The 14061-nt window shown below is 38.6% G+C and overlaps 1 protein-coding gene and 1 long non-coding RNA gene across 2 annotated transcripts; one reads left to right on the forward strand and one right to left on the reverse strand.

The window, feature by feature from the left end:
* Positions 1 to 2343: 2343 nt before the first annotated feature.
* On the forward strand, positions 2344 to 4599 carry LOC5502681 (achaete-scute homolog 2). Its single transcript, XM_032370984.2, has 2 exons — positions 2344 to 2933; positions 3784 to 4599. The coding sequence occupies exons 1-2, from the start codon at positions 2469 to 2471 to the stop codon at positions 3850 to 3852; spliced, it is 534 nt and encodes a 177-aa protein (XP_032226875.2). The 5' UTR covers positions 2344 to 2468; the 3' UTR covers positions 3853 to 4599.
* Positions 3078 to 3784, reverse strand: LOC116610212. Its single transcript, XR_004293259.2, has 2 exons — positions 3643 to 3784; positions 3078 to 3381 (listed from the first exon to the last, which is right to left on the reverse strand). It is a non-coding gene; the product is annotated as an uncharacterized LOC116610212 (long non-coding RNA).
* Positions 4600 to 14061: the final 9462 nt, after the last annotated feature.

The raw sequence follows: 14061 nt of genomic DNA on the forward strand, positions 1-14061 counted from the left end.
TCATTGCAAACACCCTGGCGATTTTGCGAATATCAGTTCTATGTTATATATTTCAACCTAACGCAGAAGAACATTTACATTGTACATTGTTACCTAGGACTTGATAATAAACTCTATCAGAACTATAATAACAGCAGGTATAATAAACTCTGTCATTCTGACATTGCTGGTTATTAAGACCGCAGGCACAAGGAATGGCATAGATTTTGAGATTACAGTAAAAAAGAGTGGTACGGAAATTCTTTAGAGACGTTTTCAAATAGGTGTAATTTAAGGTCTTTAAGGTGTATCTAGGAAGAAAACCTGAGCGATATTAGGTTAGACAAAGAAATCATTTAAAAGGTGCAGTTGCTATCATATAAATAAAAAGCATCTTATAATTCTGATAGCACAGAGAACTTGGCCAAATACAGAAAGTAAAGCAAACAGGTCTTAGAGCGCATTATCTGGCTGTCTACCTATTATGGGTGCACAAGGTTTGCTATGATGCGGGTAAATAGGCTACTTAAAGAAAGTTCTTAAAAAACAATTAATACAAGTGCAATTAATATAATTCGCATGTTTGATGCCAACAAATAAAGGTTTGGTTATGTGTAAACAAAGCACTCGATGAACACTGGTTTATTGTTTTTACTCTTGTTTCACATAAAAGTCGTACTGTATTTAAATTCAAATTACTATGGTCGAGGAGAAATTCTACAGCAAAAGTATTTTTTCATTTATGTCATACAGCTAATGTCTTTTTTCATTCCTCCCCCCTCTTGGAATTCTAATTAGATTCTTAAGGAACTGGTTCATTCGACACTCTCGTGGAAAAGGTATGACACCGTGTGTTTACAATTTTTCTTTATGGTGTGATATATTCTTTAACTAAAAGAAACTGCAAATTTGACATTGCACTCATATTTTATGGGGTGTTGACGAAGAATTATTTGATTCACAAAAGAGTCGTAAATTATTTTAGCAATTAATACCTTGAAAAAAGTTAATCGATTGGTGAACGAAGTTAATTGCATTTGTACGTCAGGTGTGAATAACACAAGCACCGTGTTTTATGGGACGATCTTTACCACTCCAAAAATAAACCGAAGTGCTTTTCATAAATGGTCCATTATAAAAGACACTTAAATGAGAAGATTTCGCTATGTGAGTGACACATGGGGCGTACCTCGGCGCAAAAGAGTCAACATCTACAACCTAAATACTACTTGTCTCTGTCATTGAGTGTCAAGCTCCATGGAAAACAAGCAATTAGAACGTACATTGTCTTATTCTTCCAAACAATACCACCCTCTTTGTTGTGTGTTTGAGGGTCGTGCAATTCAACCCCAAACAAAAAGAAAACCAGCGAGAATTCCTCGCTGAATTTCTACCATTATTGATTTGGAAAGGGAGTTTTCCAGATTGATTATGAAATCCCAGGTAAACTTGAATCGCATGTCAAAGTTAAGCCATGTGGGACACGGTTTCTGTAGTTTAGTTGCTGAGCCCGACAGGTGGCACTTATGAAAAAAACGCGCATGCGCAATGTGGCATCCATTCCTCGTTTTGAACTGTTGAATTATTCAATACTCGTGCCGGTGGAAATTGACAGATGTCAAAACCAATTAGTAGACTCGCGGAGATCCCGAGACCTTCTAACTTCGCAAATCTACGCTTGCAATAAAACCCGTGTGTGTTTAGTCTAAATTGTGCTCTGAAGAGGTAAATCAGACTGGCGAAAATTCTCGATAGGTGTGTGGTGAATTTATTAAGATAAAATCGACCAAAATGTGGTAGATCTATAGCGAGAGATCTGATTGGGATCAAGGAAATTTAGAATAGCCGTGAAAAACACTTTTTTCGATGGAAAGATCAAAATTGAACAACCAGAACTTAACAGTAAGCTCAATCCCGTCTTAAATGAATCTCGCACAAAATGAAAATTTTTATAATTTTACGGATTCAGAACTCTAAAATCAGCGATGTTTTTCTTCTGCATTTTATTTCAATCATGATATTATGCACAGATAATTAATTAATTCCTGTGTTTGATCAATACACAAAGAGCAAAAAACCGTGAACGATACTCGACTGCATATGATTGAAAAGGAAAACCCAATAGGCAAGAAATACGCGCGTGAATAGGATAACTCAGAATGTCGGTTCTTGTGGATTAACTCAGTTTATTACTCACGAAGTTGATTGCCGAAAGGGTAGTTCGTTTGCATTAAAAATGAAGCATAAATACTGTTGAACGCTTCCCTCAATGGGAACTCGCAAGTCTCACATTGTTTGACAGATCGCCATTATCCAAACCGACCAATCACAAGGCAGCATTTCTCTACTTTAAACCTGAAGGCAGGCCTTAAATTAACACACAGAATAGCGCGTCATGGACGTATAAATAGTGGGTTTTACGGGGCAAGAGAACTTTAAAGGAATCTTCGCTGGAGTGGAACATAACACAAGGGTGGTGGCGTAAATCGATGAGTGAAACAGAAGACATGAGCTTGAATGAAATCTCGAAAAATTCGGCTTTCTCTATACCAGCATCTAGCATTCGGTATACTTCGCTAAGCGAGGATGATAGTGCAGAAGTACGACCCGCTACGAAATTCGCCATGGTTCCCACACCTGTTTTAGGTCAAACACGGCGACGGAGGGCAGTGAGTACTGCGAAGCAAAAAGAGCCGGCTGTAGTAGCGAGAAGAAATGCCAGAGAGAGAAAACGAGTGAAACTGGTCAACGACGGCTTCATGAGGCTAAGAAAACATGTTCCAACTGATCCTAAGAATAAGAAATTATCCAAAGTTAAGACACTTCGCAGTGCAATTGAATATATCCGTCATCTTCAGCATCTGCTCGGTCAAGCGAATAAACACCAGATCCCCAGTGATTCAGACCTCGTTACAGCTGCCTCGGCATCGGCGGAATGGATCACCACCGAATTCGTAAGTAACGCGTTTTTCCCGCCAATGTTTGTTTCTTGTTGTCGCGCGCGCTGTCACTCCCGCCATTTTGAGCTTCTCGTTCGCCCAAACCCTCGAAATAATCCCTTGTTATTCTACTCGTTTCTTTCATTCTTTTTCTTTCTATTTAACCTCTCTCCCTTTCATCTTATCTTTAGTTGGAAAGGGATTTCGACAAGGGAATCAGTATATATTTCTAGTTTATATTTTACGCGTCAGTCATGAAACTTCAATTTTAATCAACTTGGCTTAGACAATATTTTCTCCTTTCTTGGAGTACCGCGAAGTTTAGGCTCTCTACAAGAGACCACAGCACTCACAAGTTGGGCCGAAAGCTGAGGGCTTTTCTTTATCATCAGCGCTTAAGAGTTGCTCTCCCTTAAAATGAGTTCTTTGACAGCTAAAGACCACAACGTTTTCGCGACGCTGCCTAAAACAAATTAAACAAAACACAAATAAAAACCTTTTTCAAAAATTGTTTTAATTGAGAGGTTTAAAAAATACTCTAATACCGAATTTGCCGAAAGAAAGAGTTGAAAATAAAATGATTTATTCCTGTCCTCTTTGAAATTTACCTTAATCTTTTACGGAAATTCCCAATACCATTTGAAATAAGCGAAGGGAATTTTTAAGGAAAATTTACCTTCTACCACAACAGTTAAGGATTCTACGCAATATCTCATTCATTTACCTGCCAATCCATTGTAGTCGGTAAACAATAAATAAGGTACCATGGTTGAATCGTTTCCACTTTCCGGCATAATAACGCCTTACGGATAAAACGATATCTAATGTTGAATTGAATTAAATGTGTTTCTTTCTTGGGTTTCAGAAGCGCGAAGGGGAGTTCAAAAGCGAATTTGGAAAACCTGTGTTTTCTTTCGGACAGCAGAGATCGTGAAGCTCTAATTCGACTCATGACAGTTCGTATTGAGCGATATAACAATGCGCAAAAATAGGGCGCCTTCCGCACGAGAAGAGGCGTCCGTGGAGACTTCCACGATCAACGTGGACTCCCACCTTGTGTTTGAAATGGTCGGAAATGGGAATAACGAAGAAAGAAGGGTTGAATGCGGCAGTGGATTTTATTCAAAGTGGAGGAGATACAAGAATAGGCAATGTTATCGCGCAAGACCATCTCCCGCTGTTTGTTACTACAGACCGAGTGGTTATATTGCCAGCATAAAAATAAAGTGCCTAGTATGGAACTTTACAAAATATATTGAAACGAAGAAGATATATAGTTTAGAAATACTAACATTCTTTCATAAATATGTATAAAATATCCATATATAGTTTGAAACTATTTAAATGAGGTTCTGCCAAAATTATTGTACACACGTTTTGACTAAAAAAGGAAAATGAGAAACCCAAAGGTTTTGTAGTAAACACAAATAAATTGATTGAACTTGTTTTTTTTCTGGGTATTGGACTTTCTTTGGCGGCTTACGGAAATCCGGCAAATTTCTGAGTGACAGCAATTTTCCGGCTAAAAAACTGTTCAAATCGCACAATAGGCCTTGAATGCAAACGTAAAAACGTCTATTGTAATCTCAAAAAAATGGGAAATCCTCATACTCCTTAATAGTTTAAAGAAAATTCTGAGATGTGTTTTATAGTATATTTTTCAATAAAACATTCATTCAAAGAGTGTGGTTATATAATAAATAATTTATGAAAGATGTCTAGCTTGTACTTTGAAGGCGTGAGTGAAAAAAATGCCCTGGTCGTATTCAAACCAACACAGGGAAATGATGCTAGGGACATTTTATAAAAGAAAAGTGATTCCTTTAGCTATGGCGAAAAAAGGTTTTCAGCAGAAATTGGTTGCCACGTTTTCTTCTTTTTTTAACATAAGTAAAATGTCTCTTTAGTGCTATGAACAAAGCTACGTTTGTGTCTCACTATATTTTACTGTCTTTAGAACAGTCTCTTCGTATAGTGTTTCAAAGTGCGACTCAACCATATAAATCGACCACACGTGCCGATAGCAAATCCACAATCGCTTCTGTCGCTTTTTCTAATTACAAGGACGTGAAAACAATAAGCTTACCCGAGTATAATTCAATTTCTTTGTATATATTATAAGAGCATACAAAGGTCTTGTCGTATGAGATATGCGAATAAGTTTTTGTGGGCAAAGCTGAGCGGATGTGAAGTAGATTTCTATCGATGTCCATTGGGCGACACTAACCATTGTACAATGCGTTCATGAGCATGCGCAGTGTACTCTAATAAACCGTTGAATGACAAACGCTCGCGTGGCGTTGCTAATAAGAAGTGTGACCCAGTTCACTCGATTTTTCTAACAAAATTTACTTGGTTTATTAAGCATAAAAGTTCTTTTGACATCTGGCACAATTGTCACATAGTGTATTTCACACTTTAATAAAAATTCAACAGAATATCACATGTGAAAAGGAAGAAAACAAATAATAAGAAAAAAAAGGAATGATAAAAGGAACATTGATTGCGCAAATCTAAAAAGGCATTGAGTCACTCAACGATTTTATTGATATCCATTCCAAATAGGCAAAATCGAACAGATTGTTTACTAGGCAATTAGAAACCTGTGAAAATGAAAAATAAAAAAAAGCTGAAAACTTGACATAAGCTAGGGACGTGAAAACCAAAGAAAAAAACCCCGAGATCAGTTGGGTTAAAAGCTTTGGGCGAAGAATCGATTGCCCAAACATACCATCTTTACTTGAGTAACATTTGCATAAGTCATTTTGACCTAAGAATAAATACTGCTGTCTTTGTTGGCGATTGAGCCATCAAATCTGCTTGCTATCAGTATTATGAGAGTCTGAGAGACAAAGTCCTTTCAAGTGACGCTAGAGACTTTGGGGATTCGGCTTTCGATGAAAATTGACAAAATTATGAGAGACTTGGGTGAAAGACAACAACAAAATTCTTCAAAGAATACGTTGAATGAAACACGATCACATGATTCTGAGTGAGAAACACAAAGGCTTTTTTGTTACAATCAGAATATGACATACAAACTAGGTTAATCTCGACATTCTGTATTTCGTGGTTTTTCGAAGCTGTCAAAATCCGGGCTGAAAATAAAATGCACCCCACTTCAAATAACGGTCTTATTTGCACAAGTTCATGAATGTTTTTTATCAGTTTTTGGCCGCTCAAAATGTGGTGTCGATTTGGCGCGATAAGCAAAAAGGAGGAGCTGTGGTCTTATCTTTATTTGAATTGGGAATCGATTGCATACGAGTAATTTATTACGGACAATATGGCTACATGCATCGAGTGACGAGGCGTTTCGTGCAAGCAGTGGGTAACCATAAACTCTCAACATGCCTATCCTGTTGAGAATTAGTCAACCCTTAAGGGTTTCTTTGCCATCACTGCCGGATACCGGGAAATATATTAATAGTTAGAGGTAAATCTGTTGGTCTTTGGGGAATTTTTGTATTTCTTTGCCATGTTTCAACCGCGTTACTACAAATTTCTACAAGTTTCTTTCTTAGGAGAGATCGCAAATTCGTTTCAAAAGCATTATTGAAAGCGGATATGTGTATTACATCGCACAAAAACAGGGCGCCTAACGCTAGGGAAGACGCGTCTGTAGAAATTTCTTCGGGAGAAGAAATTTCTTTTCCGTTTAGATCAAGTGTTCAACCGTGTTAATAGAGATTGAGATTTAGATCATGTTTTCAACATTTTTACTAAAGATTGAGATTTCGCGAAGCTGTTTTCTTAGCAGAGATCGCAAATTCGTTTCAAAAGGCATTATTGAAAGCGGGTATGTATATTACAATGCGTCAAATTTAGGACGCCTATCGCACGGAACGAAGTTTCTACGGAAGGAAAGAAAAGAGATGGAAACATTTCTGCAAATCATAACCACAGGCGCTGAATTAAGGCAGCAATACATTCAATATAATAAAACCAAACACAAAGTATCTCAAATTAAGATAAATTAAAAGTCGTAATATCAAGTATTGCCATTTTTATTACTTTTTGGATTATTTCTACTCAGAGAATAACTCGTGCTGTTTTACGGAAGGTTGATCGTCTGCCGATGGCCGTCGCGCCAGCTATAGCCATAGTTATCAGGGCGGATTTATGAGCTCGCAATTCGAGATATGAGTCTACCCTTAAGCGAGCGGCAAGAAACATGATATGGTCTTTGGCGGCGCGTAGAGTAAACTAGGCGCGTCGGCATCGCTTATTTTGACTGAGACACAAAATAACTCGAGTAATAACATACTGTGTGTTTTCATTTTTTTCTGATCGCTGTAAGATACATGCGTTTTAATTCCTTATCTCTGTGTCATTGTCGCGGCCAATGGTAGTTCTGTAAGCTAGTACAAATACAAGTCATGAGCTGCATTATAACGTTTATTGACTCTTGCTTTTGGCATAAGGATAGTTTGCATGCCAAGAATTTGCTCAAGATCGGATGAAAGATAAAAGGTATATTAAATAAACTTCTGCCAAATCTACGAAAGACGCGTGTATTGGTTTGGGCTTCCTTTCTCTCTAAGTTTCGCCTTTAGAGTAAACATGACACACAATACCTTTGTGAGAGGAAAAGTGTATTTCTAGAAAGACACGAATCTGAAGTGACAAAAGAAAAGCTAAATTCACGATTCGTTTGTTAGGAATTTCCTTCATTTCCGATTGTTTTTGTTGAAGCTGTGGCCAATTACTGAAGAGCCAACGCTTTAAAAGCTCCAAGCCATTGTTAGTTGTTGAGTCATAAGAGGAAATTTCCTTTTTACTCATTAGCAAGTGAAAATTTACCACAAAAATCCCATTTCAAGAAGCAATTAGAATTATAAGAAATGACATAATTGCCTCGTGCGCTGTGATAAAAAAAGGAAAACAGAATAAACTCAGTGTTAAAACCATGCGAATTGCTCGCATTAAAAAACAAATGGTACTTGAAAGGTAGAAAAAGAGGTAGAAAAAGGAATAAAACCCTTTATGTTAAGAAGCGAGAAAGTAAAAATAACCGAATCCTCATACTGAATTAGGTCTAAAAGCGAAGTAAGGAAAGAAAAGAGCTTCAGCGGTACACGAAAAGAGAAAAATAAGCAACGAGTTTAAATAAAAAGAAGGAAAAAAACCATGAGAGATTAAAAAAAGACAAAGCTTTCGTATTGTTACTAAAATAAATGATTGACTAACAAAATGAGAAAAAAAGAGAGTAAGCAGAACAGAAAAAAAGACGAAAAGCAAGATCCTAAAAAATATTAGGTGAAGAAAAAAATTCTGTTTACAGTCTGTAAAAAGACTGTAAAATATTTTATAAATGGAGATCTCTTCTTCGTCAGAGAGTCAATCTGTTATTTGCGTGGATCGATTCCCTAAACGACTTTTTATTCCCGATCCTTAATTTTATGACCCAAAAAAACGGAAGAAGAAAATTGTAAAGAAGATTTAAAAAAATCTCCCCCAAAAATTTCAAGCTTGAAGAGAGAGGATCATTGTATAAGTAAGATATTTGCTTACTTTTAAAGATTGGGAACAAAGGGATAACGGCTATTATGTAATTTTAGATATAATGCACAAGAAGTTTAAAACTTCTGAAAGAACTTAGTAACTTTAGTATTAACATCTCTATAAGTTATAAGTATCACTCGATGAGATGGGAATGCTGTGGTAAGGGAATTATATCAATGTTGTACAACTTTGTGGTAACCGTTAATCGGAAAAACTGATCTTGTAAATGCTAGTTTAGCTAAGTTGAGAACCCTGTGACAAGGACAATATTATTAACATTATAAGACCTCATGGTGACCGTATTTATTTGTAAACGGAAAAAGCTGATCACGTAATACTATTTAGGTATTTGATATTTGGAAAGTAATTCTCTCACGGTGTTTTCTCTATTTAATCACGTTTATTGCTCAAGGGTCCCAATATTAACGGTATGCACATGCGATATGATCACGGAGCTGAGTAGCCTGCCCAACAGGATATTTGCCCAACGCCGAGCTGGAAGGCCGAGCTTTGCCCGCAAAAACGGAGGCGATAATCAGCAGATTTTGGAGTCCCAGTCCCCCTATTCTTGGTCGAGCGCGTGGATTTTCCGGGAGCTTTTCTGGGGCGCTTTTCTAGAGCCTGTTTCGCAGGCTAGAAACTGAGATACGGTTTTGGTGCAAGAAAGTCATGGTCGATGGACTTCGAGAAAAACAAACGGGGATGCTCGACAGCAAAATCAATTTTAACCCTAAGGGATAGCACTAATGGCGTGGTCAACAAAAATTCCTACCCCTAAGTGATAGCATCAAAAACAAAGTTTCAGTTTTCCTAAATTTTATTGCGGTCTTGAGATACTGGCATCAAGCACATCGCTTTTCAAGGCGGAATCGGAAAAAAAAATCCTCCTCACCGGGCATGAAAACTCCTAAAAGATGGCAGAATCGGAAAATCCCAAAACACCCCCTAAGAGATAGCAGTTGGTAAGAATTTTATACCCTAAAAGATAGGTCGAGCACCCCCGTCTACTTTTCTGGAGAGTATCCCTCCCCCCCCCGGGAGGCTCCTACTTTCGGCCGTATTCGTAAAAGCAGCGAAATTTTGGCTATCGGATACGATCGTTTTCGTGTAAGAACGGAGTTAAGGTTTGCTGGTACGGTCTTTTTCGTGTAAGCATGTAGTTAGGTTAGCAGCTAAAGACGTCTTTATTTACGTTCGTTTTGCACGGCGATAGGTTAAGCTGTTTCGTTAATTTTTCCCGGACATTGTAAGCTGTTTCGTTCGCTTTGCACGAAGATAGGGTAAGCTGTTTCGTTTATTTTTTCCGGATATTGTAAGCTGTTTAGTTCGCTTTAGACGAAGATACGGTAAGCCGTTACGTTGGTTGAACCAGCGCCTCCCCGCGTGCGCGAGACGTGTAGAGGTCTCCAAACTGGGCCTAAGTGAGAATTTAATAATGAGTAACCTTACCCAGGGTGAGTATAGCGTGGATCTTTTTGTATCACGGTCACGCAAAGAAACACAGTCACATCACGTTTTACTATCACGTCTTGTTGCGAGTTAATTCTCAGTCACACGCAAGAAGTCCCAAATAAACGGCAATAAAGGCTGTTACGCAAGCCTAATTGTCAGGCGATCATTACAAAGAGAACCATGCTCTAAGCTCTTCCTATTTACAACCCTAATACGCATTAAGAATGGCCCATCCTGGAGCTGAGAAAAGCAAGCTAGTTACTGGGATTGACTGAAGACTGAGTCTTGGTAAGCTAGCCTGTGCCTGGAGCTGAGAAACACAAGCTTCTAGTAAGCCCATGTATGTATGTACCAACTTCCACCAGCTATACTGGTGCGGAAGGCACAACAGAGCTAGGGTCCACATCAAGTGCCCCCTTGTGTGTATTGTTAGTAAGCACTGTCACTGAGGGTGGTCACTGCCAGAGGGTTTATTGCGTCCTCAGTGGTTCTTTTGCGTCCCTTCGGTTCAGGTTAGTGTAATGCAGCTTGAAGAGACGGGACCTCCGGTTTAGTGTCCTTATCCGAGAGGACTGGAGACACGGGAGAATAACATCAACTCACTTGTGACACAAATTCGAACCAAGGCAGGAACCCGGAAAAAGTTCCCAGCCAGAGCCAGGATTCGAACCTGGGCCACAGCGGTGAGAGGCCAACGCGCTAACACACTAGGCCACCCGTGCTTCCCATGTACGTTTAACAAGTCGAATTCATGGCTGAGAAACAGATAGATGTCCAGACCAGGTATCGAAACCGTTGCATCAGAGGTGAGAGGCCCCATACGCTGGTACGCGCTACCACACTGGGCCACCCGTGATTCCTTCATGTGAGCATTTATTCCATATCGGAACAACTTCTAAAAGTCAACATATTTTTGGTGTCGGGCCCGTTGTTTTTTTCTTCGCAGACGGAAGTAGGGGCCTGACAAATGGCATCATGCAAACAGTGCATGTAAATCCGCCTTTACGATCTTCGCTTACAAAATTTGCTTTTTAATTTTGACGGCACGTGCTTGTAATCCTTGTTAATTAACGAAGACATTGGCTTAAGGGTCACGATTATGTGTTCCAAATGTGCCTTACTCACGGTGGATTAAGTCCCCTTTCAACGCGTTAATTGGCAGTTGTCCGGCATTTTATGAATTACAGGTAAATATTTACCGTTGGCGCGTGTCTCTACCAATCATTGAAGTCACAATGGGCAAGTGGTTTATTGTGTCGCGAAGACACGCGCGGGCGACTGCGAATAATGGTTGTCATGGTGATAGTGCTCAATGGCTTATGCTTGTGTACTTACGGAAATAAATCTGGAACGGACGCATTGGATCGGGCGCTTGTCTCACGTTTGAAAAAAATAAAAATAAAACACCGCGAGAGTTGTAGCCTGCGAAACAGGCTCTCAAAAAAGGGCCCCAGTAAAGCTCCCGGGAAAGCCGTTCCATAAGACGTAGCCACGTAGCGCTCGGCAAAAAAAAGCGCGCGCTATTCCAGATCGTCTAACTAGGCTCGGCTTTTTCTTCTTTCACGGATAAGGTAGCGCCTGTTGAGCAGATTACGAGAGTTGAGCAAATGAGTTTTATATGCTACTGACTTCACTTGTCAGTATAGATACAGACTGCTGCATGCAGTTTACATTAAAGCTGCATTGTCACCAGTTTACTTCTGGAGGTCCGAAGGAAACCTCAACCGTTAAAAGACAAATAAAATCAATGAAACTTCCAATAGACACAATGCTTTCAATATTTTGAAATATTTTTCGCGTTTTCCGTTAAAAATCATCGGAGATTGTTACGTTATCGACCGGAAGTAAACTGGTGACAATGCGGATTTAATGAGTGTCTGTCACTGAATATGGTATCTTGCCAGAGTGCCCAGCAGTTCGGTTATGTCCCCTATACAGGTTAATTAAGTGCGGTGAGGGACGGAACCTCCGGGTAAACGTCCTTATCCAAGAAGACGAGGGATTTACAGTCCCCAATGTTAAGAGCCAGGTTTTGATACCCTTTAAAAAATTCAATCGGAATTCCGTACCATCAAACTTCTAATGCTTTTCTTGACTTAATAATATTTTGTTGTAGTTTTGTGGGTATTGAGATAAACAACGAAATTCGTGAAATTAAGGGTTTACTTTAACTCAATAAAAAAATGGTACCATTTTACTTCTAATCTGATCTTACAAAAGCCAAAATCAAACTCCTTATCTCTATGCACATCAACTTTTCAAAAGTAATTCAAAATTATATCTGCTATCTTCACTGAAAGGGTTCCTTGATTGAGTTGGTTGTTCCAACTTCTATAAACCATAAATTAAATTTGAAGACGTCCAAAAAATCACATTTTAAGGATAAAATATTTGGTGGGGCAGTAATCATTAATTTGAAAAGACAAGCATTTACTCGTTTAGCAACCTTCAATGACCTTTGTACATTACACACGCCATCTTTGTTTTTTATGGATTTGAACAAAATTGAAACCCTGTTAGCCTTGAACAAAGAACGAACAACAAAAGACCTAACATAAAAAGAAACCTTAAAGGGATCACAAGTAAGAAAGAAGAGGGAATCACTTAATGATAGCTATGTGTTCGTGCAACGGGGTAATATTCACAAGGTGCCCTCTTGAAAACCGGAATCCTTTAAGTTATTACTTACGGGCGAAGCGGTATCGCCATATGTTGTTTATATTCATGAATCCATCTGTGCCGGCGCTTTTGTGAAGAATTTACAAAAGTAACAATAACATGCAATTTTCAAAACAATTTTGTACAGATTGTTTGGGGTAATTTCCTATATTTGCGTTGAGGATTGTTTCAATTAGGGATACTTTTTGTCGGCTAGCGTGTGATGAAATAATGCTAAATAACGTAACAGCAAATAGGATAAAGGATCGCAATTTGTACATACTTAACAGATTTCTTCGGGGAAAACTTATTGTTTTAATGAAAAGACCGGCATCGAAACATTGAAATAAGTTTTTGTGCGTGAAATCAAAGAGAAAACATGGCTTACACAGAAGGTTTGGCGACTTCACAGTAGGGAATTCTTTTCAAGCTAAGAAACTGAAATAGAGTCAAGTACAAATCGACATACGGTTCTACCCTAATTACATTTGCACTTTCAAATCGCAGTGAAGTAATCTAGAACTACATCTATACCACGCTCTATGAAACACCAAATGTCTGAAGCAAGTTATAATGCCTTAGTTCGCAGTTAAAAAAAAAAAAAAAAAAACTATTCCTTCCCATTTCTATAACAACGATGTTAAATTGGCCGAGCAGAGGTCTGTGACCTGGGCATCCATTAGACTTATAAAAAGCTTAGAATAAATAGACAGATGAAAAACTAAGTTACAATTGCGCCAAATGCTGCATTTCTCAATGGCTCATTTAGAGGGAAAATAAATTTGTTCTTAGTAGTTGTTTCAGAGTAAATGCGTGAGGTTTCAAGAATAAAGGTAATGTGCGAGGCACGTGTTGGATTGTAGTTGATCGCATGTGATACTGGTGCCCGCCTTAGTTGACTAATTGGTTGAATAGACATCCATAGCAATTTCAAATAGTATGACATTAAAAGAAGATTTCATTATTCCTTGTCTAAACCAATAAAGCTCCACCAATATAGCTCCGAAACATTTTAACTTTTATTCAAACCGCTGAGGTTGGGCTCTCTGAGATAAGTTCAACATGTAAGAACAAATCAACGCTTAATGTAACAAATTTTCAACGCTTAATGTAATAACGGACGTAACGCTTAATGTAAGAACGCTCGAAGCTTATAATGTAATAACCGTGGATTTATCTAAGGACGAAACACTCATGTCTCATGATTGAAACATCCTCCAACAACCAAAGTTGGAGGATGTCATGTAGGTGTCGAGGGTATGCATAGTCATGTGAGATGTGACATCATCGATGACGTCATTAAAACGAAAATACTTATATCTCATGGGACAACGAAAGTTGGAGGATGTCATATAGGTTTCAAGGGGGGTGCATAAATAGTCATATGAGGTGTGACATCATCGATGACGTCATTAAAACGAAAATACTCAAATCTCGTGATAGAAACATCGTCGGGCAACCGACGTTAGATACAGACTGGTACCAGATCCAGACAGGCAGGTTCAAGGTGTTCCGCAAAAGTATTATT

The sequence above is a fragment of the Nematostella vectensis genome, chromosome 15, assembly GCF_932526225.1.
Source record: "Nematostella vectensis chromosome 15, jaNemVect1.1, whole genome shotgun sequence".
Lineage (NCBI taxonomy): Eukaryota > Metazoa > Cnidaria > Anthozoa > Actiniaria > Edwardsiidae > Nematostella > Nematostella vectensis.